The sequence below is a fragment of the Biomphalaria glabrata genome, chromosome 10 (assembly GCF_947242115.1).
Source record: "Biomphalaria glabrata chromosome 10, xgBioGlab47.1, whole genome shotgun sequence".
NCBI lineage: Eukaryota > Metazoa > Mollusca > Gastropoda > Planorbidae > Biomphalaria > Biomphalaria glabrata.
The window spans coordinates 18,733,756-18,761,171 of NC_074720.1; the positions used below are offsets into that span (position 1 = coordinate 18,733,756).

The following is a 27,416-nucleotide window of genomic DNA, read 5'->3' on the forward strand; positions in this document are numbered from 1 at the left end:
GATTCGCGCCACACGACAACAAGAGCACACTCTAATCCTTTTCTGATTGGTTGTGTCTGAAATCTAGATCTAATGATGGAACTCAACTCTAGGATCGAACAATACAATGCTATCATTGCACCGGATATCGTAAAAATAAAAATCCATTCAATGAAAAATGTACTGCTGTTATTTAATGTAGCCTAAGTAGGCGAAATCCGGGGACTATTACAATTGTTTTGTTTTTATGTTGTTGTTTTATTTATTTATTTTTTTTGTTTTTTTTTGTTTTTTGCAAAGCGTCTATTAATTCACTCAGTCTGTCTGCGTGGATTCTTTTACTCAAGTAGAGCATATAATGGTAATAGTAGGAATTGTCGTCTCCTCTCCCAGTGTAGATCTATTTCAAAGTCATTAGTCAATCGTTTCTCAAAGAATGGCGGTTAGTGTAAAAGTTATGTGCCTTCCACCACACCAAAACTTCATATCTCTATCTCATAGTATGTTTTGGAAGGAACATTTTGTTTACTGGTCCTGTTTAGCCTATATGACTGTATTTTTTGTTTCATTTAATGTAACTTCTTCTATAACCGGACTGAAATAAGAAAAATGGTTTGGATTCTTGTCTTGGCTATCGGAAAGAAAATGTGTGTGCTTTGTTTGTAGTGAGTGTTTTGAGCGATACCTTAGCAACAGTTTATCAAAGTTGAACCTGTGTTTGTGGTTGTCGTGAAACGAAATAAAGAAGTTTGAAATCGAATCTCATTTCGAGTAAAATCATATTTTCAAAGTATCTCAATAACATTAGTGTAAAGGCTGGAATACATTTCAAAGTATCTCAACAACATTAGTGTAAAGGCTGGAATACATTTCAAAGTATCTCAACAACATTAGTGTAAAGACTGGAATACATTTCAAAGTATCTCAACAACATTAGTGTAAAGGCTGGAATACATTTCAAAGTATCTCAACAACATTAGTGTAAAGACTGGAATACATTTCAAAGTATCTCAACAACATTAGTGTAAAGACTGGAATACATTTCAAAGTATCTCAACAACATTAGTGTAAAGACTGGAATACATTTCAAAGTATCTCAACAACATTAGTGTAAAGACTGGAATACATTTCAATCCTCCTTAAGCTGATGAACCTAGACGTCTAAATAAATAAGGGCTTACACTCTAAGGTGAGACTGATATCAATCTAAATGTATTACTATTGCATGATGAAGAGGTCAATTATAGATTAGAAAAGAAAAAAAATGGGAATAAACTGAAACTAAAATGATTCTAACAGTTAGACTATGTTGAAACCAGACTAGATTTAAAAGGCGGTTTATTGTATCTGCTATACATCAACTATCTCCCCTTTCCTCTTGTTTCTGATCTTACAGCCAAAATCTTTTTAGCTTTCCGATATGACAGAAAACAAGAGACTCTGGAACTGTCCTCAGAGTGTTCATTTCAACGGTAACCCATCGCTTCATTCGTGCTGAAAGGGTTAAATACTACACCTCCTAACAGCGCACCTGTCTTCTTAGAGATCAACTACGAAACAGCACACATTTTTTTTTTTAATTCTGTTCAACTCTACTAACAACAATAGAGATAACAGCCTTTTTCTTTATGTACGATTAGATAACTAACATTCGTAACGTATGTTCACCTTTGTTAGACAGCCTTTGACCTCCTGTCGATACATATAGCTGGAGGTAGAAAAGAAAATCTTTCTCCTGTGGAGGAGGTTGATTAACTTGAGACATTAAACACCATCACACTACCACCTTGTTTGCTTATGTTTCATCGCCTCTAGCTACAACACATTTCAACAAATATTTTACTGTCGCCAGAAAATGTAGTTTCCTTTATGTTATAAGAATATCAACTTTGATCTAAACATGGAATTATCCAACTACTTTTGAATGATTTTTCTTATCATAATAAAACTCGGTGACGTCCGTATGAGAATTTAATGTATCCACCTGTGACGTGTGTTCTACTTACTGTCCAGAGCTTATCTAATACTTACATCTAACTTAGATTATATAAAATACAACTTGACTTTTACATAGTATTAGATGTACAGGAGAAAACGTTTGACTTAAAACAGAAAATAAGTTGTACGGAATGGAAGTCATCTATAGCAGAATAAATTATTTTTATGGTATACAGAATGTCCTTAATTTTGTAGAAAATTATGGCCTCTATGGATCATCTTGTGGAAATGGGATAAATTCCAGTGCATCAGCTATGTCGTCCAAAGTAGTTCCCCCCCCCTCTCCCCGCAGATGATGTGTTTAAATGAACTGCAAGTGCCGATACAGTTTGGGATCAGCGGCGTCGCAGGCTCTGCCAGGATGTAGCATTGACTGTCTAAGGGTCGCCGGCTCCTGATTGTTCCTCAAGGTTGACTCCCGAAGCCTTTCTCATGTTTGAATATATCTTCAAGGCAGCAGAGGTTTAAAATTCAGCCATGACTTTCCAACTTCTCCTTCCCGAAGCTATAGGCTCAGGTTCCGGTGACTCGCCCTAGTAGAAGCAGTTCTGCTGGACCCAATGTCTTAGCCAAACGTGAAGGTTATGTCTAGCTGTCAGAAACTATTTAAGACGCATGCCATTGGAAGCATTGTTTAGGTAGTGGAGTGCTTATATGCATTACCACTTCAACCGGAACCAAATGCATTTATGCAAATAACTGAAATAAACTGATACCTTATCTGCCGGGGGGGGGGGGGGGCTCTTCTAAATGTAGAATTCAAATGTTAATGTCGTATTCCAGCAATAACAACAAACAAGCAAAATAAAAAATATTTTAAAAAACAAAACAAAGGTTAACTAAGGAGAAGAACCGAAAAATCACTGCCATGTCACTCAATACTGAAACGTTTAAGACTAAGACTGCTTTATTGATCCTTACGGAAATTTGTTGTGATTACAAGGACTCGTTTCTCATATAAAGACAACACAACAGAAAAATACACATAAATACAACAGACAACATAAAGAGTTCATTCAGCGACTACACACAGGTATCTTGGTGCATTTCATGTTCCCAAATCAATGAGTGGCGGTGATAGAGTCTGACCGAGTGAGGTACGAACGAGTTTTTGTACCGCTCCGTTCTTGTTTTGATTGACAGCAGTCGCCCACTTCGCGACGACCTGACGTAGTTCTGATGGAGCGGGTGGCCGTTGTCTTCCATGATTTTTTCGATTTTTCTTAGGCATTTTTGTTCAAAAAGTTCCTTTAAATGTGGTAATGTTGTGAGTGTAATTTTTGATGCTTTTTAAATGATGTTTTCTAGACGTCGCAACAGTTTAGATGAGGCGTTGCCTTCAGTGAAGTCCAGTAGGGCGTCGGCGCCGAAGGCGCCATTATCCCGTTGATGGTTAGAAAGGCTTTTATCCAACCACCAGGCCTGGACATGGGGCTCTTCACCCCTGTCCTGTCTGAGGGCACCCAACGGTAGGCGGCCATATCGGTTGACTGACTGGTAAAACCGGGCCGTGCCGTGTACACAGCGCACCGTCCCCGGTCCTGGCCCACTCGCTATAAGTGGCCGGGAACAGCGCTAACTGCGGGGAGCTTGTCTCATATTCCTATACTGTAACCGCCACTGTTCCGTGCAGGGACCGCCACTCCAGCTAACGGGACACTGATGACGGCCCCCTTGTGGAACGGCGTGGCGGAATTTTTGGACTGGGTTCCGGGCGTTCTTTCCATCCCAACCTCGAGTGAGAGAAAAAAAACAAAAGCTCACCCAAGGAAGCCCGGCCGGGCCTGGTTTGCTACTCGTACTTAGCCTATCTAGTATCCACCCACTAGACGTATCCACCGGAGGGCCACGCTGAGGCGACGGGTAGCGAATTCCTCCGGGATGAGGCGTTGCCAACAAGTTATTCCGTATGTTAGCAGATTTTGTATAGTCGCGCCGTAAAAAGTCTCAAGGATCTTCTTGTTTAGTTAAAGCTATTGAGTTTGTATAGAAAAAAGAGTCGCTGGGGGCTGTTTTCTTTGTCAGAGTTCCAAGGTGGTCTTCCCATGAAGGCTTGTTGTTGATGATAACGCCTAGATATTTATATGCGTTTACTTGTTCTATTAATATTGTTCTTTCAATATTAAAACAAACGAATTATCACTAATTTATTAACTAATTTGGTTAATTTTTGTTGATTGATTCATATATTATCATGGACCAATGAATAATTGCGCAAAATTTCATCCTCTTTTCCCCTGCCGGTGAATACCTTGCAACCCACTGGATAGAATACAATCCTCTTCACTATGTAGATGCAATTATTATTATTATTATTATAGCTTTTATATAGCGCTACTTTCATGCTTATAGCATGCTCAGAGCGCTTTGGTCCAATCTCATTTGTGGACCAGTTGGAGGGGGGTATCTAGGAGTTGGTTTTCCGTGCTGCCTTTGGGCGCTCAGTAAACGCAACTCTGCCCGAGTCGGGTGTCGAACCTCGAGCCCCCTTCTAGGTAGCCAAGTTCAAGCGCACTTAGCCTCTCGACCACGCTTCCACTGCTATGTATACCTTTGATTTGACACTCTCTCCTTAACAGCAATAGCAGACAGAAATATAGGTTCTAGACCGGACAAGACTATAAATATTTCGCTCATGTTGCTATCTATGTTGATTGTGAAAAAAAATGGTTGATAAGAATGCTGTTCATTCACTTTTCAGCAAACACAAAACTTGCAATCTTCAATTGTAGAAATCTAAATACAGCACATTTACATTTTCATCTTCAGTTCAGACTAAATTGACTTTCGTTTACGACTTGAACATCTTCAGATCCAATGTAATGCTATTCACGACAACTTCAACACCTTCCAATTCAATGTGCTTCTGAGTGTATACCTATTTATTTAAACCTAGTCTGAAAAGAAAATGAGTTCATTGTTCTCTGACGTTCGTTGTCGCACGGCACGAAGTCAAAGGATATATAGCAAACATCAAAGGATATATAGCAAACATCAAAGGATATATAGCAAACATCAAAGGATATATAGCAAACATCAAAGGATATATAGCAAACATCAAAGGATATATAGCAAACATCAAAGGATATATAGCAAACATCAAAGGATATTTAGCAAACATCAAAGGATATATAGCAAACATCAAAGGATATATAGCAAACATCAAAGGATATATAGCAAACATCACAGAATAATATTATTTTAGGCTACTCATTTTTAACAATAACAGATATGGATCTGTTTAGTTTTTTTATCTGTTAAGACCTACTTATTTCTTTAGTTATTTATCTGTCTAGTTATTTATCTGTTTAGTTATTTAGAGTGTGTCTAAAACATCTCGTAACTCTTGGACATTACAAAGCTCTACATCATTACATTTTAATTACTCTAAATTGGCGATGAATTTATTTCTAATGTTTGTCCTGAATTTATAAGTTGTGAAACACTTCGTATAGCCGCGAACAAATCAATGTTTCCCAGTTGTAAGTACGTGTGAACAATGTTTCCCAGCTGTCTTGCATGTAGACTCACTTGTTCACACTTATGTGAAAATCAATGAAAACATGAAGAAAGACTTCTCAGAAATCCAGGATAAAAATGAAATTAACAAGCCCGCATACTCTTCGGTAATAATAGCTAACTTTGTTGGCTTTAGTTTTTGAACCACTTCACTCTGCTGCCGTGACCTGACACATGACTGCTGCCGTGACCTGACACATGACTGCTGCCGTGACCTGACACATGACTGCTGCCGTGACCTGACACATGACTGCTGCCGTGACCTGACACATGACTGCTGCCGTGACCTGACACATGACACAGTAGAGTGCTCTTTTGTTTGTAACATAGACTATTTAGATATAGTCTCTGGTTCTAAATCTTGTTCTACTCAATTTTTGTTGAGATCGTGAATACTCTTGTACAAATGTATGACCCCCAACAACCAATGAGTCAGAGTGCAGAGATTTACAGACGGATCAGCCTCCAAACGGTAAAGCTAGTATGCTCATTGAATGGCCTGATGGAGAAAGACTAGAAGTTCATTGTTACAGTCAACCTCTCAGACCCGGAGCAGAAACAATAATTGAACTAGCAGCTTGTACACTTACAAACCACCTACGTATGCCTGGCCAATGCCAAACACTCCTTCAAACCTTTAAAACAACTCAAGACAACACTTATAAACCTCAACAATCATAGCAAAAACAACTGTGGATCCCAGCAAAAATTCAAATAGAAGGGAAAAGTTAAACTACAAATCAAATAGAAGGGAAAAGTTAAACTACAAATCAAATAGAAGGGAAAAGTTAAACTACAAATCAAATAGAAGGGAAAAGTTAAACTACAAATCAAATGGAAGGGAAAAGTTAAACTACAAATCAAATAGTAGGGAAAAGTTAAACTACAAATCAAATACAGGAGAACGAGTATGCTGTGGAAAATTTCTCACTAAAGAGAAGATTTGAAGAAAATATTGGAGAGTAGTGTAAATCAAAATGGACCAGTAGCCACCCTAACATCGGGAAAAAATATGCATATACTGCAAGATATCCCGACCTGATGAACGAATCAGTGTTTCGTCTCCAGACAGAACACAACGAAATGAGACATTCGGGAAGCTGAAAATTGAAAATATACAACTTTGTGTAGTGTAATCAGAAAATGCAGGCCACATCCATCAAAACTGTATCCAAAGGCCTAAACAAATACTGGCCCTAAGACTTTATGAAGCTGATGTTAGTCTACATTTTCTCATTCTATTTATTTCTTGTAAGGCTTCATTATTGCAAGGAGTGTTTCCAGTGAACTTTATGAAGTTTCTACGTAAGACGATGCGCAGAGTGTACATCTATTGTTTTGTTTCAATTCTTTACTGAATACAATGAGAAACATTTGAGTCGAGTGTATTAGATTGAGTCGAGTGTATTAGATTGAGTCGAGTGTATTAGATTGAGTCGAGTGTATTAGATTGAGTCGAGTGTATTAGATAAAAGTGCGGGTGTTTAAAACGTAAGCCAAATTTAATGCCATGATTTTTTTGTATTGAAAAATGACAACTGTCAAACCAGAGTTTGCATTGCGTGGCCCATTAGGTAGTTTTTGTTTTCTTTCTCAAACTCTCACATTTCTTGGAATCATTTGTAACGTTTTCCAAGTGTCCTACTGTTGAAACCATGAAGAGTTTACAAGCTAACAAGAGGAATTATATCTCTAGATAACCCAATTGTCTGTTTTGAAGAGTAGTGTGAAGATATAGGACGTGTTCTCTGAAGCCTCCAATAAGAAGAAAAGAAGAAATAGTCTCCTCTGCAAATAGTCTCCTCTGCAAATAGTCTCCTCTGCTCTTGCTAATTCACTTATGTTTGCTTTAACTCTTCTTTTCAACTTTCTCTATTTTACAGATAGTCTTTTTTACTTTCTTACTGATGATTCAGTTTTACATTTTTACGGATTATCCGTAATTTACGTTGTTTGAAGATTAACTACCTTATTTTTATATTTTAAAAAACTTTACTTAGAGACTTATTCCATCAAGTTTTATAACATTTGAATGAATGAAATACATTGACCCAAAAGTCCCCATCCAAATATTTTTCCTAAATGTTCAATACGTTACTTCAATCAATAGCTACACAATAACTTCAGCTCTGGAAACTGTCAGACACTTTAGGTGATGCGTGATTTAACCATTTAATAAGTGACAAGTCATTGACGTTGCTGGGGATGTCAAGCAATGTGTTCAATGTCAGATTACAACAGTTAAGTACAAGAGTGGCTTAGATTGGGAATAAGTTTAAGTCTTGATACATTTTTGTTTTAACTTTGCGTTTCTTGGACACCTAACGCTGTGCAGGATTATTATGAAGCAATATTTGTGCCCTGAAACAGACATCGTAGATTCCTTATCTGAAACGGTGACAAGACAACGTGGTATCGAGCAGTGTTTCCTAGGGTCTCCTTGCCTTATTACAAGAAATAGCCTGCAGGCTTGCCACATAGTCTGAGAATGTGGTCGACTGTTTCTTCGTCCTCTGCAGTAGCAACATCGTTAATTCTCCCTGACACGCCCATTGTCTCCAGAACTCTCACTACAAACACACGCACGCACACTTCAGTCGAGACCAATCGTTATAGGAGGCCTCAACACTGACCTGGGACGTCACAACCTATGGGAAGTGGAAACCAATAACTCGTTGCCACGTCGAGTAGACCTGTGACGTGGCAACAAGCTATTGGTCTCCAAAGCCCATAGGTTGTGACGTTGCAGGTCAGTGTTCAGGCTTTCTATGACGATCCCTAAACCTGATCACTTTCTAAGAAGGGTCATAAAGGTTTGTGTTATTCTAATTGTAGACCAAATCCATAGCCATTCTTTGGTGTACTTGTAGGATGAGTCCAGTTACCCGCCAGAACCACAGTGAGATAGAAAAACGAAGGCGGGACAAGATGAACACTTACATTACAGAGTTGTCTGCTTTGATCCCAATGTGCAGCGCCATGAACCGGAAGTTAGACAAGCTGACAGTATTACGTATGGCAGTACAGCATATCAGCTCGGTCAAAGGTGAGAGACACAACTACTTACATTTCAGTGCCAGAATTTACGTGATACGTGGATGTGGCCAAATTGTTTTTGTTTCAAACTTATGGAAATTTTGTAAATCTTACATTTGATTCTATCGCTCTCAAAATGGTATACGATTCTAAAGATTTTTTTTTTGTGTACTCTGATTCCCCCGCTTCGATTATCCGGACTCTTGTAGTCGATTCGCTAGTGACCTGTTTGTTCAATATGACTATGAAAACTAGCTGAACATATCAGCTATTTGAATTTAACTTCAGTTATACTAGATCTAGTATAAAACTTTCGAATCATAAGTCCTATTGAAGAGTTTCCTATTCCAAAGTTTCTGTGTGGTCTATATCCCTAACTAAAAATATTAATTTGTCACCTTTGTGTTTAAATTGACAAGAAATGCGAAGGCCTATAGTGTTAGGCACATTATCCTATAAATGAGAAAGATAGTTAAAAGACTTTTTTTTAATGAGTCGGAAAATCTTATAGATTAAAGACGTTCCATCAAAAAGAAGCTAATTGTCTTAACTTATAGGCCTATGATCCAAGTGTTGATTTAGTCGTGCATGTTAATTAAAGACTGCCAAGTCATGGTTTTGTCTGATTTGTGCAACCCATTCCATGTTCTAACAGCACTTGGGAAAAAGACCTTTATTTACGAGTTAGTTCTAGCCTAAAATCAAATGTGCATCTATCTTTGTGTGTTTCAGTTTGATTAGCTTGTCTTTTTACATTTTCATTTAGACCTTAACCTTTTTATAGTCACGACTTTTGTGGCATTACTCATACATGTGTTTTTGGTATTGCTTTCATTGTGGGGAAGGGTAGGAGAAGGGAATGTTTGGGGCACCACCACTGACTCTTTCAAAAACGCATTGGTATATTTAATTATTGTTGTGTTTATATTGACAAGAAATGTGTGTGTGTGTCTAGCAGTTGTGTACTTGTGTCCTACAGGTTCCAGTAAAGTTTGTTCTGCAGCCAGTGAGAAACCATCTTACATTTCCGAAGACGATCTCAAACAACTTACACTGAAAGTAAGACAATTTTTGACACTGTTTTCTAAATGTTAATCTGTCATTAATGTAGACATTAGACATTGTCTTCTAAATGTTTAATCTGTACTTCAATTCATTCATGTTGATATGAAACTGCTTTCTATAAATGTTCATCTGTAATTCATGTACATATGAGACAATACTGTCAATACCATATAGATCAGCGGTTCTCAACCTTTTATGCTAGGCGACCCCTTTTTACAACCCCCCACTCTGTTGCGACCTCTTCCACACACACACACACACACACATGCAGCAATAGAAGAATAGACAATAACAATCCATATTTTCGATGGTCTTAGGCGACCCCTGGTAAATCTTCAATTGACCCCCCAAGGGGGTCGCTATCTACAGGTTTGAGAACCCCTGATATAGATGAATCAGTTTAATGAATTTCTTGTATTTATTGATCTATATATTTAGAACAAATTATAAAGAGGATATTACTTTAGTCTGTGTCGGATGTCTTGTGTTATTTCGTTGCTCCTACATAGTTTCACCAAAAATTCAAAAACTTAAAGTAACTTTTTGTATTCTAAGAAAAAAATGGGCTCAAACTGACCTTGCACCTACAACACCAAATCTTTGTTAGCCTTGAGCATGTGAGTTACACTGGCACTAGGTTCAAATCTCATAAGTCATAAGTTATTTTTGTATTATTTTTTTTCATGAATTAGCATTTCTATTAAAAATACAATGAAAGATTCTTGATAAAAAGCCTAGACCGTGGGTAGAAGCTAATTAAAAACATTATGTTTTGTCTCAGTAAGGAAGTAAGCACAATTTGTTTGGAGAAGCACAACATATAATGCTTTATTAAAAGAAATCATATACAGTAAACATAAGAAATGTGCTACCAATTGAATTATCAAGAACTTCAACAACAACAAAAAAGTCTGATTATAACAAAGTTGACTTTGATGTGTAAAACCTTGTCGCTTTTTAATTTTTAATTAATTTTTTTTTTAAGTACTCACTTCCTGATAACAAAAAAGTCTACACAAGAAACAGTTATATTTATTTTTATTTTTTCTATAGGTGGCTGATGGCTTTCTGTTTGTAGTAGGTTGTGATAGAGGCCGGATACTGTATGTATCTGAGTCAGTGAAAGATATTCTCATGTATTCACAGGTTAGTTAGACCAGACATTTACTTACACACTGACATAGAATAATAGATTCATTTTTAAAGTAGCCAGTCTCTAATTTTTCTTTACCAACTTGAAAACATATTACATTCTATACTTTAAAAAAAAATTTAAACTGTGAGATGAAATTAAATAGACTATCAAAATATACTGAAATTCAGGAGAATGCAGTATTTGACAAGGCTATGCCGAGCCTACATATTTTGCCACATCCAACACAGACAAAGCTGTAATGTGCTATTAAATATTTAAATACAGGAGTAAGTGGACTCTAAACTTTCCTACCCACTTAATTGTCTGAACTTTGCTTCACTTTTTTTTATAGAACTTAGGTGATAATTAGGGAGTAATCAAGCATTCACCAAGTGAATCTAAGTACACAAAGTTTGGGTTTTATGTATATTTGCATTTATCCCTAGAAATCAAAATCTTTTATTTTTTAGTCTGATTTAATAGGTCAAAGCTTGTTTGATATATTACACCCTCGTGACATCAGTAAAGTCAAAGAACAGCTGTCCTCATCAGACCTGACACCAAGAGAACGACTTATTGATGCCAAAAGTAAGATAAACTGATTTATTTTTTTTTTACTGCCTAGTAGGCTACCACTGATAGAGTTTTCTTGTGTTTTGTTTCATTTGTTCACATGGACAAAAATATTTTCATTTCAAAATGCTGTGTCTCTTGATTCTTTGTATTTGATGTTACTTTCATCTGAAAGAGGAGATTGGTCTTTTTTTTTTGTTTGTTTCATTTCATGAATCATTGCATTGTTTAAGTTTCAAATTAGAGATTACAATTTTTAAATAGCCAATATTTATTTTATTTTTATTGGGACTCACAACTTCACTACATTGGTAGAGATTTTTGTTTTCACAATTCTTACTCTGATTTTTTTATTGTAACTATTTAGCTAAAGTATCTTGAAATTCCACTATTCAAAACTATACTGTATGTAGAGCAAGGGAGGGTACTAGGTGGCTGAGAGACAGTGATGCCTAAGGGAACTAACCACTCTACTTGGCTATGATTAAAAGATTGGGTTTCATTGACTTCTTTTATTTCAAAATCAAATTAACAAGAGGCATCAAGTGTTCAGCTATTGGAAACAAAAAAATTGTTGTGTAGTATACATAAATAAAAAAATAACAGAAAATAATTACATATACAACGCGCAATTTTTAAAAAAGTCAGAACTTTTTATTATATAGAGCAACAAAATTACATCTTGTAAAGAGGCAACTTGCACATTACAACTGTATTGAGACCCGAACTAAATGTAACTATTACTGAATAAAAATGTAAATGTAATTGAGTGATCAAATGCTTAACTTTTTAATTTAACATTTCAGCCATGTTACCAGTAAAAACTGATTACCCTCAGAAACCAACACACCTGTGTTCAGGTGCCAGGCGGTCATTTTTCTGCCACATGAAATCTGCTGGTAAAGTTTCTGCTGACCTCCTAGCATCCATCAGAGTCAAGAAAGAGCTGATGGAGACATCCTACCATCGGAAGAGGAAATCAGGTAAGTTAATACTCTTTTTTTTTCAAGTTAATATCCTGAGAATGTTAGAATATTAAACAAATACAATTTTCTACTTCTGAATAGTTTAGAACATTACCAGCTCTCAAGACATTATAGTTATGTGACAATGGCTCCCCCCTTCACTCTTTGCCTCCTTTGATGTTCATTTGGGGATTGGGGCAAAGTGTGAGCAAAGCCAAGCCTCATTGAGCAAAGCTAAGCCTCATTGAGCAAAGCTAAGCCTCGTTGAGCAAAGCCAAGCCTCATTGAGCAAAGCCAAGCCTCATTGAGCAAAGCCAAGCCTCATTGAGCAAAGCCAAGCCTCATCTTCTCTTTTTCATGTCTTTGTCTACACCCTTTCACAAAATGCCTGTAAAAAAACACTCAATGAACTAGAAGTCATTTATCAATATTTACTTCTTATTACTGTGTATTTGTAAATGTGTAAGGCTTTCATTTTAATGTTCATTATTATAGTAAAAACTTGTCTGTAGCTTTGTTTTAAGGAGTTCCAAATTATTAACATTTTATTTGAAAGTACAAGAGTTATCTAAGTCTCTGTTCAGAATTGTCTAAATCTATTGTAAGAATTGTCTAAATCTATAGTAAATAACTTTTAAAACTATGTTTCTTCCAGAAAGAAAGAATTTTAAAGTGATACACTGCACTGGATATCTGAAGTCTTGGAGCAAAGCTAAAATAGGTCTTGATGAGGATACTGAGGCTGACAATGACTGCTCCATATTGAACTGCCTGGTAGCCATTGGTCGTGAGCAGCCGACGTGTAGTCAATACTTGAATGAAGAGAGCAGCAATATAAAGGTCAGGGCCATGGAGTATACATCCAGGCATAATGTGGATGGCAAGTTTACTTATGTGGATGAGAGGTGAGCTGGATATTATCAAAATAAGAACAGACAACAGAACATTGTACTCAGCTTGACCCTTTTATGCATGATTAAAATTCAACTATGATTGATTTTATTTTTAAATATTTGATAAAGTATTTAAATAGTAAGAATAGAAATAATATTCTAGCACTTATTTTTTTTAATTAGTGAACTAATTAAAAAGTTAGTGAATTGGTGCAAAGATTAGTGAACTATTACAGAAGTTAGTGAACTATTACAACAGTTAGTGAACTGATATGAAAGTTAGCAGACTAATACAAAAAGTTAGTGAACTGTACAAAAGTTAGTGAACTGTACAAAAGTTAGTGAACTAATACCAATGTTAGTGAACTAGTAGTAAAGTTAGTGAACTGGTAAAAAATTTTGGTTGCTATGTTGGATATTTTTTATGCTATAAAATCTTCTGTTTTTTGTAAGTATTTATATAGCTCAGTGGCTAACCTGTTGGCCTTTCATCATGGAGGCTCAAGACCCCCAGTTCAAATTCCGACAGCAAATTTTTAAAAATAGTTTTTGTAAAAGCAGTACAGAAACCTCCCAGATGCACCATCCGCAACTGTTCCACTAAAGAGATTGAGCCATAGCGCACTTAGCATTCTATAAGCATGAGAGTTGTGCCTATCAAAAACAATCAATAAAAATATTTCCAATTACATACATTTCTTTTCTCTAGTCAAGATCAATTAAAAATAAATTTTATGATTAATTCAAAATAACTGATGTAATCTTGCTCAATATAAATCTTTGTGTTTTTTTTAAAGTATTTTTTTATATTTTACTTATTTTTTTATTTCTAAGAAATTGGTTTCATTTGATCTAATGATTTAAGAACATGAAATATTATCTAAAAGCTATATTCTATAGTTTCTGTGGTTTTTTTTTGTAAGATCCAATCTACTGTCTTCCACAGGGCGACTGTTATTCTTGGTTACTTACCTCAGGAACTGTTAGGTACCTCAGTGTATGAATATTATCATCAAGATGATATCCCAACCTTAGGTCAAGTTCATAGAAAAGGTACACATTCTTTTTTGTTTAGTTTGTGTTAGACCTGTCCCCAACTGTAGTGTTGTCAGTGTCTATTAGAAAAGGATTTGATGTAACAAGCTTTACAGATTTGTAGTCTTTTGTTTTTTAGTGTTGTTTAAATGTTCTAGATTTTGGTCACAAAATAAATAAGATAGGCCTACATATGTGTATACGTATAGCATGTGTTCATGTTATGCTCTCTGCTATACTACTACTCTGCTGAGTACATACATCTCATTCCCTGCTTGAATGAGTTGTCTTCTCATCTTGAATGAGTTGTCTTCTCATCTTGAATGAGTTGACCTTTGTGCTTGAATGGGTTTTTCTAAATGCTGAAATGAAGTTGTCCCCCATCGTAAAGAAGTTGTCCCCCATTCTTGATTATCTTCCATGCTTAAATAAGTTCTCTTACTATGCTAAATCTGATTCTTGCTTGTGTGTTTCAGTGTTATGTGTTTACAATATTGTTGGTTTGAACAAAATTTTTTTCTTTCAATCAATCAATTTCATGCTCTGGTAAAACCATGTTCTTACACACATTGATTCACTTTTCAGTGTTGACGGCTAAAGATAAAATAGAGACAGATGTTTACAGGTTTAAATTAAAAAGTGGAAAATTCTTACATTTAAAATCTCGGTGCTTTGGCTTCAGGAATCCATGGACAAAGGAAGTGGAATATATTGTCTCAACCAATACAGTTGTACAGTAAGTGATAGAGCTGTCTGAAATAGTGCATTACTCTAGCATTGTAGGACTCCCCAGTCTAAAACCTTATTATTAGTCTAAAAAGTATTCCCGGAAAATAACATACTGTAAGCTATATTGTTTTCATTTTTTTTTAGTGACCTGATTGTTAGATAGTAATTAGATTATTATTATTATTAGATAGTAATTTGGTTAGGATAAATTAAAATTTAGTTTTAGGATATATTAATATTGAGTTAGGAAGAATTAATATTTAGTTAGGATAAATTCATATTTAGTTTTTTTGTGATGAATTAAATATTTAATTAGAGTTAATTAATGTCTGGTTGGGGGAATAAATATCTTGTATGAGTGAATTCATATTTAGTTATAATATCTGGTTAGAGTGAATTATTATTTAGTTTGGATAAATTAATATGGTTGGGGTGAATTAATATTTAGCTCGGATAAATTGGCTAAAGTCCATCTGACTGTGAAATCAGAGGGTTTTTAAAAATTTTAATGCCTGTGTAAGAGACATGCATTTAGCACAATAGAAACTGTGTTGTTATGGGAGTGTCTTTATTTTAGTAGGGTTAGGGTTAGTGTATGATACAAAGGGAGGGCAGTTGTGTTGATAACACAGAACTCTAATCCCAATTCCATCAGCTGAACATAAAGTGGTAATGGCTGGCTGCCTGGTCATGTGGTATGCACTGGACTGTTGTTCAGTCGTCTTGATGGTGCCAGGTTCATCACTTGCCAGCTGGCAATCCTCCATCCTCATGCAGGAGGTTTGAGCTAGGCAGCAGGTTATCTTCAACTCTGAATGAACATGTAAAACATTTTACAAACATTTTAATGAAATAAATTTAGTTGTTTCTCTGAATAATTGATTTATGTACAAAAGTCTTAAAGTTTTTTTTGGATTTTACTTTTACTGGACATTTCAGGCTTCACATCTACTAGTTGGGTATCTGACATTTGTTATGGGAATCCAAGGTAGACCATATGTTATAGTAGACCTCAACACTGACCTGCGACGTTGCAACCTGTGGGTAGTGGAGACCAAATATTCATTGCCACGTTGCACAGACCTGTGACATGGCAACAAACTATTGGTCTTCACTGCCCACAGAATGCAACATTGCAAGTCAGTGTTTAGGCCTTCTATTACAATTGGTCTTGATCTAAGTCAATATGTCATTGTACTGGATAGATAACATCTCTGTCTATCCTAGATCACTTTATCATATTTTAACATCAGAACTCAACATTCTCTGTAAAACAATGCTTATTTTTCTTTTTGTAACTTTCAGAATGCAAGAAGTCACAAGTTCTGGTCAGATATTTGAAACAACTTTAACTTTACCTGAAGATAGCAACGAATTTCAAACATTAGAAATGATAGGTGAGTAACAGAATCTACTGTATGATAATAAGGATAACTGGCTGGTTGTGCTGTATGTGTGCTGACCTGTTGCAGTCGTCTTGATGGTCCCAGGTTCATATCCTGCCCGCTGCCATCCCCCCATCAACCTTAGGATGGTTAGGATGTAGATTATCTCAACTCTGAAGGAACATTTTTACAATATCTTGGGATTTGTAAAAGAAAAAAAAAGAAAATCTTACTTTTATAAACACTGGCTTTTGTGAAAGGTCTTTGGTTAAATTATTAAAACAGGCAAAATTGTAAACCCTAATCTTTATGCCGACATTTTAAATTAAAATATAAGGATTGTCATAAGTGCTTTGTGAGTGTCCAAAAAGAAAATCAGACTAAAGGTCCTTGAGATCCTTGGCAAAGTAAAGTATTTCTCCAGAGGCCAGGAATGAGAGATTGGCTCTTCACCAATCACTGAAACACATCTCTTTTGTGGAATGATGGTTTCTTGAAATGCTGTCTGGTCGCAAGGCCAGAGGCTGAGAGCCACAAGTGAGTTCTTTTTATTCCTACATTATCCTCGGCCTCTTTCAGTCTTAGAACGACTATGGCTCATCTCGCACACTGCTTCTTGTGGCTGTGGAGTCCTATTTTGGAGAGACTCCCGTCCACAAATATTGCAGGTTAAGGTGGCTTTTGCTTCGGTGGTAGAGGAGCTGGCCATTTTTCGCATTGTCCATTTTTCTTCCAGGGCTGAGGCCCATGTTCTTTCACTATCCATAGCTTTCTTGGTCACTGTTTCTCTCCATCTGGTGCGGTCTAAAGCTATGTCTTCCCAATGGTCAGTATTGATGTTCACTGATTTGAGGTCCTGTTTTATTACATCTATGTAATGGAGGTGGTGGCGACCGGTTTTTCTTGAGCCAGTCTCATGTTGTCCATAGAGGATGACTTTCGGGATGCGTTTGTCCTCCATCCGGCGAACATGTCCAAGCCAGCGCAAGCGGCGTTGTCTGAGAGCTGTAAAGATGCTGGAAATACCTGTTCATGCAAGGATCTCAGTATTGCACACTTTTTCTTTCCAAGTGATTTTCAAGATCCTACGGAGACATCGCAAATGGAATGAGTTAAGTTTTCTCTCTTGCTTTGCGTAGGTGGTCCATGATTCACTACCATACAGTAGTGTACTCATAACGCATGCCTTGTAGGCTTTCATTTTGGTCACTGTAGTGAGCTTCTGGTTTTCCCAAAACCTCTTGACCTGAGTCTAGCGAAGGTCGAGGCAGCCTTCCCTATGCATTTTTTTATCTCCTCTTCTAGAGACAGGTCATCTTGAATTGTGAATCCCAGATAGCAGAATTCATTTATGGCATCCAGCTTGTTATCATCTATGAGGATCAAGGGTGGCGATGTAGCAGGTGGTCCCATAACATTTGTTTTCTTTGTGCTAATAGTTAAGTCATACTCCTTACAGGCCTGAGAGAAGCGGGACATTAGTAACTGAAGTTCCTCTTGTGAGTATGCCTCCACCACTGCGTCATCTGTGAAGAGCATATCTCTTATGAGGGTTAATCTGGTTTTAGTTTTGGTCCTCAGTCGAGCAACATTTAGAAGTTTGCCGTCGAATCTTGAATGAAGATATATGCCTTCGGTGGATTTGTCAAACGCGTGGTGGATTAGCATTGAGAAGAGTATTCCAAAGAGGGTTGGAGCCAGGGCACATCCTTGTTTGACTCCGCTGTTTATATTGAAATTTTCGGAGCAGGCGCCATTGAACTGTACTGTACCCATCATATTTTGGTGGAAAGAGACAAAGATGTTTAGTAGCTTGGGTGGACGGCCTATTAACTGTAAGGTTTTAATGAAAACTTACCGGACATAGAAGATGCTAGAAAATGTTTTCAGTTAGCTGGAGAAATGTACAAAAATAAAAACTTATTTCCTTAAACCTTTAGTTTTATTAGCAGGTGTTCTCTGGTTTCTTCCTCACCACTTGCAATGTAATGTGAACAGTGAAAGCCCACTTGTTTTTGTCTTCTTTCAAGGTAACTATTTCTTCAGGTGAACATTTCCACCAGAGTGCCACTCTGAAGCCTGGAGAATACTTTGGGTCTTATGTCCAGCCAACTCTACTATTATATCTGACGTTATTTGTAAGATGTCAAGGAAGCTAATTTTTAGTTACAGAAACAGGGAAACCAGAGAACATCTGCTAATAAAACTGAAGGTTTAAGGGAATAAGTTTTTATTTTTGTACATTTCTCCAGCTAACTGAAAACATTTTCCTTTACGTTTAAATGTTCTTACTGGAATAATGGAAACCTTTAGAAACAAAATAGTTATTTGGCTTTTCTTTTTAATTCTTTCTGTTGAGAAAACAAGACATTGGTCAGCCATTAAGTTTTTGGTAACAATGTCTATTATTTTTTTATGTGGTTTTGTGTCAAAGATATTTCTAAAAGCATCACACATAGCAAAGAAAAATCAATTAATTTCCTTCAGAGTTCCGATCCAGTTGAAGCCCATCAAGTTACATTAGTGTGGCTTTAATCAGTTTATGTGGATGTAATCAGCTGTTCATAATGCATTTCTTTGCAATGTCTGATACTGCAGACATTTTAGCTAATTTTTGGATTCCCTATATTATCTGTTTATGTTGAAATATAAACTAAATAGAATGTAGAATCTTTTGTTTTGCTGTTTTTAGATCCTGCCTCTAGTTCTAAAACAACTGTTGCAAGTATACCAGGAATTTTAGGTGGGACTTTACCTGGTGCTGGCAGGATTGGGAAACAGATTGCTGATGAGTGCATGGAACAGTTGAGGTGAGTTGGTAGCTAATTAGAATAGAGAGTGTAAGATACTACCTACAAGTATTTTGAAGATACTATCTAAAAAGTATTTTATGTACTTGTAAATATCAATAGATTTGAAGTAAAAAATGAGAGAACAACTGCCTGCTACTTCAGGACTTTCAGTTAGGGACAAATGTATTTTCTCAGTGTTTATTAACCTGTGTTCAACACATCACAATGATGCACTAACTGGTTGTTTTCTATGTCTCTCAACCCTACAGATTTCTCAACCCTACCATAGATTTATTAAACAACACAACTCCCCAACAACACAATTAAGAATATTAGTCATAAAACATGATCTATAATTCAGAGATGAATACCTAAATTTGAAAATCACTGGCTTGCATCATTAGAACATTATGCCATAAAAACATTAATTGCAAGTCTTTTCCTATTCTACTTCTATAGGTCTCTTTTTAAGGAACTTAATTTTAATGAATTTATTAAATCTAGATTATAAAACAATGATTGTGCTTAAAATCTCTTGAGCATCATTATGTCAGGATGTTTGGCTGAGTAGCAAAAACCTCTTTGAATTCTGATATAGACCAGGGATTTTGTATTTGATTTGACTCAAGCTGAGCTCTGTTAACTGAGCACATAAAAGCAGCTTGGAAACTCTCTCCATTTACCTGTTTCTTCACATATCCACAGAATAGATTGAACTAAAGCACCATGGGCATGCTTTAGCAGCAGAGAGGCACTACAAAAGCAATAATACTAATGTGTACACTTTCTCTTAACAGTAAGACACCAGTAACGCCAGCTGACAGCAGTAATACAGGGAGCCAACAGCAAGGAACACCAGCAGCAGCCAATAACTCTGGCTTCAAGCTGCCCAGCTCCAACTACACCTCATCCTCCTCTGTGGTGGCCAACACTTCAGGTCTGCACTATGGCAACACTTTAAGTGACACAAGTACTAGCAACAACAACAATAATAACAATGCCTCACAGATACCATCAGGTAAGAGAGCTGTACATATCTACCCTGATTCTGACATACTACTAAAGTCTTATATCAGTACATTCATAGGATTTTATACTAGACATTTATGCCTTGATAAAGGATTTAAGTTTATGTATATATTTATAAAGGAGGCAAGGTGGCCGAGTGGTAAAGCACTTGGCTTCCAAATCAGAGGGACCTGGGTTCAAATCCTGGTGAAGACTTTTGGGTGAATCTGACTCTACCCAACACTAATGGGTACCTGACATTAGTTGGGAAAAGTAAAGGCAGTTGGTCATTGTGCTGGCAACAAGACACCCTCTTAAACTGTGGGCTACAGAAACAGATGACATTTACATCAATCACAATGTCTGAAAGGGTTACTTTATTTTACTTTCTTATATATTATTTTAAAAAGTTATAGAAAGTTTCTACATATGTTCTTGTATTAATCTTGTCTGTCATGTACATTATAATTCAGTTTTTGCATTAAGTGCAGTTAATATCTATTAAAAATTAGCATTTAAAATATATTATATAATTATATTAATTATACCCAAGTTCGTTTGTTAGCCAAATTTTCAGACACACAATAAATACCATCAGTAAATATTTATATTGTCTTGTTACAAATTGATTACTGGTTACTACATTTTAAATCTGAGCTTCCCTCTCTGACTTATTTTTTCCAAAAAGTGAAAGTTTGCTGACTGTCTTATGGGTTGTGTAATCTATCAGAAAGCACACAAGAGTTTCTTCTATATATTTTAATTTTTTTGCCTTTAACCTTGATATTAGGCTATTCCATCTTTTTCCTAAATCCATGGAGCAGTTTGTCTAGGAAGTGGGAAAGTAGAAAAATGGGAAAAAGGGGGGGGGGGTATTTATCAAATGATTGTGTACATTTATAAACATTTTGTGTAGATATAAGTTATAGATGATTTAGTTGGTAGACGTTGTTTCAATCTGATATCTTTCCATTTCAGCCTACATGTCTTCATCTGCTTCTCATTTTGATGCTAAACTAGCCCCACCATCTGGCTCTTCCCATTGGCTGGATGTCAGTCATGTGGAGCACTCAGGCAATGGGATCAGTCACTACCATCATTCTCAATCAGATGACTCCTCAACTGAAGGCTCACTCATTCAGAGTGTCATGCAAGAGCAGACCATGGACAACATTCAGAACCCAGGAAATGACGCCAATGACGAGGCTGCGCTTGCTTTTCTGATGAGCCTGCTAGAGGCAGATGCTGGCTTGGGAGGGCCAGTGGACTTTAATGACCTCCCCTGGCCTTTGTGATATTGTGAATGGCCTGGACACTTCTTATGTTGTATTTTGAAAAGCCTGGAATTTTACTCATGTCATGTTGTGTTTGGCCTGGACTCTTATGTGACTGTGAATAGGCTGGACACTCTTAAAGTAATACTGACAATAGCCTGCGCAGTTGTCATGTTATGAATGGCCTGGACACTTCTTATGTTATCAAATTGTTTTATAAATTTAGTGATACCATTGTTGTTTCTCCATTTGCCTGTGCTCACTTCAGATGGATTTGACTCTTATTATGTTTTCACTGTTGGTAAGTTTATGATTCCTTCCATTACTGTTGATCAGTTGTTATCATACAATGTATTTTTATTGTGAGAGCCTTTTGGAGCTCATATTTTAATTGTAATTACTGAATGGTAGAATAGCATTAAGAATTAATTAGTCAGCACTCACAGTACCAATACTATAGAATTGAAACATTTTACAGTCTTAGATGGTCAGTGTTGACCATCACGTTTCTTTACTTTTATCATTACACTTAAGGCTTATCATTACACTTAGTCTCATCCTGGTGAGCAAGGAAATTATTACATCTCCTGATATCTGTTGAGACACAATTGTTATCAAGACATTGTCATCCTGACATCTGTTGAGACAAGTAACACCATAGTTATCTAGACATTGTCATCCTGACATCTGTTGAGACAAGTAACACCATAGTTATCTAGACATTGTCATCCTGACATCTGTTGAGACAAGTAACACCATAGTTATCTAGACATTGTCATCCTGACATCTGTTGAGACAAGTAACACCATAGTTATCTAGACATTGATTCTTATGACAAGTTGTATGTGCCTGACGTTTGTCCAAGTGCCACTTAGCCCTCATGTCTACACTATGAGCTAGGGAAAACATTTTGAGATGTGTTATTCTCAGCTCTTGCCTTGTGTGTTTCTTGTTATAGTTTTACAACTTGATCTGGGTCTTTGTCTCTTTTGAGCAGACACACAGAGTCAACAGATGCCAATTGATTAAAACACTATCAAGTCACAAAGTGTCAAAGAAAAAATAGTTTCTTACTGTTTAACTGTACCACAACATTAGAAGAGAGAGTCTTGAATGAACTGTCTCATTGAAACCAGTAGTAATAACTAATTCACTTCAGTATCTGTATTGATTTTAGTCATTCAATGACCCAATATTTAAAGTACCTTAAGTTACTAAGCAACACAGCCATATCTAACCTTGTACACATATATACACATACATACACATGCATAAAATAGACATACAAGATTGTGTTTCCTATTGTCTTGTTGAAACCTAAATAATCTTCAATTTCAGGTTGGCTTATTGTGAGCATTCTTTTTTGTGTGTGTGTGTGATGGTATATTAATAACACATATTTTCACTGGTTGTTATATAATTTCTTTCTGTCATTTCTTTAGAATAATGCTACTTACTGGCAATGAGATGGTCTAAGAAGTTAAACTTTCAAACTTTTGTAAGGGATCTGACGAGAGCAGAATAAATTCTAGAGCTCAGCCTTATTGTTATTTATTAAATAAACTTTCTTTCAAAAGTTAAAGTTTTTAAATTTATTAAATTGTTTTCCATTTATTTATATTGCTTACACCCAACAACACCCTTTATATTTACCTACCCAGTTCAACTAGAAATGTTGGCTAGATATTGAAGACTAATGTAGTCTGCCTTTTTTTTTTTTTTTGGTGGAAGGGAGGGGGGGGGGTCTTTTTCTGTCTTGCTGCAGTCATCACTATACATCTAGTGTAGTCTCTTTTATTTTATTTCAAACTTAATTCAGGGATTGATTTTAAACTCAGTTTAGCTTTTTTTAATTTGAATGTGTATTTTTTTTTTCATATTCTTGTTTATTTTTAAAGTTTTCAAGTTTCAGTATACTTGTAGTATAATGTCTACCTCTATTCATCAATATTATCTATTTCTTATGTCTGTTGTGTATAATGCTATTGTTTTTGTTTTATAAATTAACCTTAGATAGACTCCTGTCTCATATGTGCCATGAATATCATCTCAAAAAATTTCATGCAAATTTAATTCACATAGATGTATTGTCTGTATTAAAACATCTCTCAATATTAAGGAAGATTCAGAAAAATTGTAGCTGCATCACAGACAAGAAGTTTGTTAATGGCCTTTAGTTACCCTAGTTGATATCTAGCAATAAACAAAATGTGATCGTAAAGACTCTCTTGACTAACATAGAAGTAGACTTGATTTATATCTATTTAAAATTTAAATCTGTTAGATTTCTTAAAATTATATTTTTAAATACATTAAATTGTATTTTTACCTAAGATTCCTAGACTAGACTGTTTATTTAACTTAATTTAATTGTTATAGGACAATAAGACTAAAACCTAGACTTACAAACTGAATAAAAACTACATAAAAACAGCATAACTTTTATCTAACTAATGTTTAAATCTAATTGAATACACAGGATTTTCATAAATCTTTTTTTTTAAATATGCAAGTCTCAATTCAACTAATTAATAGCCCAATTTATTACTATGTTATTGAACTCAGTATTTTGGAAATCTTTGCAATTTATTACAAATATACAAATATAATTATAATAATAATATGGCATTGTTTTCAATTATCTTATGATTGCAGTATTTCACATGACCATGAAAATCCAGTTGTGACCTGCATATTTTGCACATCAAATTCAGACAAAGCTGTTGTCCACTGGGGGTATATTTAAGTTTTATTTTCATGGTCTGCACCTGTCTTCAGTAATGGATATATTTAGTGTCTCAAACGTGTGTTCTACAACCCTCTTGAGAGCTCTCCACCTTTTGGAGACCTTCTGCTTTCTTACATGCCAGTTATGAAACCCTCTTGAGAGCTCTCCACCTTTTTCAGAGACCTTCTGCTTTCCTACATGCCAGTCATTTTAGGTGATCATCACTTTTGAATATGTTTTTAGTTCATAAATAGGAGCTCACTGGAATAGAGGTCCTAGGCTTGTATGCCTTAAAGACAATACTGCATGGGATATAACTCTTTCAAAACCTCAACAAAAAATCTACTCCAATTGTTTAGAAAGAATGAAACTGAACGAGCTTGAACTAAGCCTGTCACTTGGTACAAATTGTTCTCTTTAGTGTTTCACCCCCATCTGCTTCATCTAATGTTAACATGTACAGAGTCTCTTATAACATATACACTGCAATATAATTAGTGTAGTTATAGTAATATTAAAGGTAGTGTCTCTATCATGGTCACACTATTATATTTTTAAAAACATAAATATGCACATAAATATATAAAAGTTATTTTCCCTTAACCTAAAGACATTAGGACCAGGTCAAACTTTTAGTTTAAAGCTTGTGATACTTCAAAAATGTTAAATGGTTTTTCTTCTGCATAGATCTGTATAGTTTGTTTCTAATGCATGCTCCAACAGACACTTCTTGAAGATATAAAAAGAATTGATTTGCATCATCTAGAGCAGAAGCAAGACTGCATCCAGTAAATCAATAAAGCAAAGTTTAATTCAGGAGCAGTTGGCCAAGGTCACACGTGTCTTTCAAATTTTGTCCAACATTTTTTGCTGATATTGAAAATTTCAAGGTGTCTTCAATGCTACAATGTTTAATTACTATTGATCAGTATAATCTTTGGTTGAATCCATACAAATAGTTGTTTGATAATTGTGATAACTTTGAGAAAGAATCTTGATCTAACAGTAGGGTATAATTGTGTTGTTCACACTTTAAAAAGATGATGTTGATTGAAACTGGTAGCAAACTGTTCTCACTAGAGACATCTGGAGAGAACACAGGGATGCCTAATTGCTACTTTGATTAATTGTCCAGCGCATACAAAAGACAAGACATAGTCCTTACACTAAATTAATAACGTTTCACTTTAGGAGATATTGATTAGTTTGTTCTACCCAAATTTTTATTTAAATACTATTATGTTTTACTACAAAACTGTGACAAAGATGTTCAATTTGGATGAAATATTGTGTTTAGATTGTTTGTAATGTATACTTTTCTTTTTTAGAGAAAATAAAATTAAGCCACAAATTAATCTATAGGATCAAAATTTTGAAAGGTTCATATTTGTTTTGTGTTTTCAAGCATGAGAAAATATAAGCACTTGAGACTTGAGTTCTAGTTATTTTTCACAAGAAAGTCAATAAGAAAGCAAACAAACTTTTCTTGATCTCATTAATATGGGTCAAGAACATTCCTAACATCCACCTAATGTGTCTAACTGGGTTAATATAGGTTTTTAATTACATATTTTTTTTATTAACAATCTTTTAAAAGTTTTTTTTTTAAGACAAAGAAGTGCTTCCTTATAAACTTACTATCTTTCATTTGAACAGAATAAAGTTGTCTTGTCATCATTTTGTTGTTCTACTTGTATGGTGCAGGAGGGAGCTTTATTATCTACACTGTCATCATTCAAAGAAATATTCCAAGAATTGTTTGGGACTCAAAATTATGGTTTTTACTGTCATGTGTATGAATGAAACATGTAATTGACAAACTGTCATGTGCTTCTATTTGTCCTATGTGTGAATGAAACACATAAGTGACAAACTGTTTCTATTTCTTGTTGACTCTAAATAGTTCATGCAATAGTTCGATGTAATGTCCAGCTCAATCTCAAGTGAATTTTGTGCCAAATACATATCCTAGACTCCACATGGTGACCTTGTTCATATTGCATTGGGAGAATATGATTTGAATTGCCTGCATTTTTTTTTTTCATATCTTACAATGACATGAAATTCATTTCAAGGAGGTAATACTTTAAAACAGTGATAGGTTTTTGGTGAAACTTGAAAGCAATACTGTCATGATCAATTGCTTTATTTTATTAAGTGGAAAGATGCTTCAAATAGCTCTGGCTTATGTTTATATTGGAGTTTTTTTGTTGTTATTTTTTCATTACATATTTCTTTGCTTCTTTGTCCAAAGCTTTAATTGTCTTTTTTTTTTCACAATGTTGCTGTTATTAATAGTGCATTATCTAATTACAATAATATTGATACTAGGAAGTCAATAAAGAGTTAATTATATGATCACATTAATATTGATGAGGAAGTCATAGTTATCTGAAAATAAATATTAGAAAAACAACAAAAAAATCTTATTCCTAAATGAAATGTTTTTTTCCTTTTATTTGAACCAATCTCTTGGTCTTGTTGTAATCAATGCCCCTGCTTCTATTACCCTGCTAGACTCTTTTCATTGTGCTAGTTACACAAGTTAAAAACCCTAATTCCCATCACAACATGGTCAGTTGATCTCATTGAATTCTTTGATCTTTTAGTAAAAGTTAGAGTGCTTCTGTGTAACTAGAATAATATAACATGCTCTAGTGATAGCTTTCAGAGACACTGGTGCATTTAGCTGAAACAAAACATGACTGCTCTTATATCCTATACATCTAGAAAAGGGAACTATATTTTAAAGTGGACTAAACCTGATGATGGTCCAATTCATTGTACACTTGTCAACAAAGTTCTAGACTGCCAGGAGATAAAATACAGAAGAGCTCATCCTCTTGTCTAGCTTCATTTCAAATCAAAAAAACTGCTCAATTCATTTTTTTGTTTGTTTCAATGTAGTTTTTGTTTTCCTCTTATTTCTCAGGAACAACTGCCTCATGTCATGTTCTATTACTATTGACTTCAATTTAAAATGTTTCCCCAATTTTTATTTTGCAAAATGTGTTTCAATAAAACTTCTAGCACTGAAAGATTATTTTGACTTTTTTGTTATGTGAAGCATTTATTCAATTGGCCAACTCCAGTAGGAATTCTAAAATAAAGTCTGTTGTTACAGACTGATACCCTGCTATGTTTAGCTCAGTAAATCTTTGGTGTATCACTGATTCTTATGTTTCGCCTATCAAGTAACTGTTCAACAGTCTTAGAATGAATAAGGAAACCCCCTAAGCAGACTATTTAAAACCTTCTTTGTTCTCTCTATAAGTGTTAGACTTGGACACATTTTGATTTTA

General features: G+C 35.3%; 1 protein-coding gene across 5 annotated transcripts in view; it reads left to right on the forward strand.

Annotated features, from left to right (window-relative positions):
• LOC106079856 (basic helix-loop-helix ARNT-like protein 1) overlaps window positions 1-25,370 on the forward strand; it is a 157,019-nt gene extending 131,649 nt beyond the window's left edge. For 4 of the 5 annotated variants that reach the window (XM_056045011.1, XM_056045012.1, XM_056045010.1 and 1 more), the window contains 12 exons: window positions 8,367-8,542; window positions 9,512-9,591; window positions 10,651-10,743; window positions 11,203-11,320; window positions 12,112-12,288; window positions 12,926-13,175; window positions 14,110-14,216; window positions 14,784-14,934; window positions 16,233-16,324; window positions 19,005-19,122; window positions 19,902-20,122; window positions 21,091-25,370. In XM_056045011.1, the coding sequence (XP_055900986.1) occupies window positions 8,367-8,542; window positions 9,512-9,591; window positions 10,651-10,743; window positions 11,203-11,320; window positions 12,112-12,288; window positions 12,926-13,175; window positions 14,110-14,216; window positions 14,784-14,934; window positions 16,233-16,324; window positions 19,005-19,122; window positions 19,902-20,122; window positions 21,091-21,407 (1,900 nt within the window). In that variant the 3' untranslated portion in view covers window positions 21,408-25,370. The remainder of the gene's footprint in view (window positions 1-8,366; window positions 8,543-9,511; window positions 9,592-10,650; window positions 10,744-11,202; window positions 11,321-12,111; window positions 12,289-12,925; window positions 13,176-14,109; window positions 14,217-14,783; window positions 14,935-16,232; window positions 16,325-19,004; window positions 19,123-19,901; window positions 20,123-21,090) is intronic. The other variant, XR_008780305.1, reaches the window with a different exon arrangement.
• The last annotated feature ends 2,046 nt before the right edge of the window (window positions 25,371-27,416 follow it).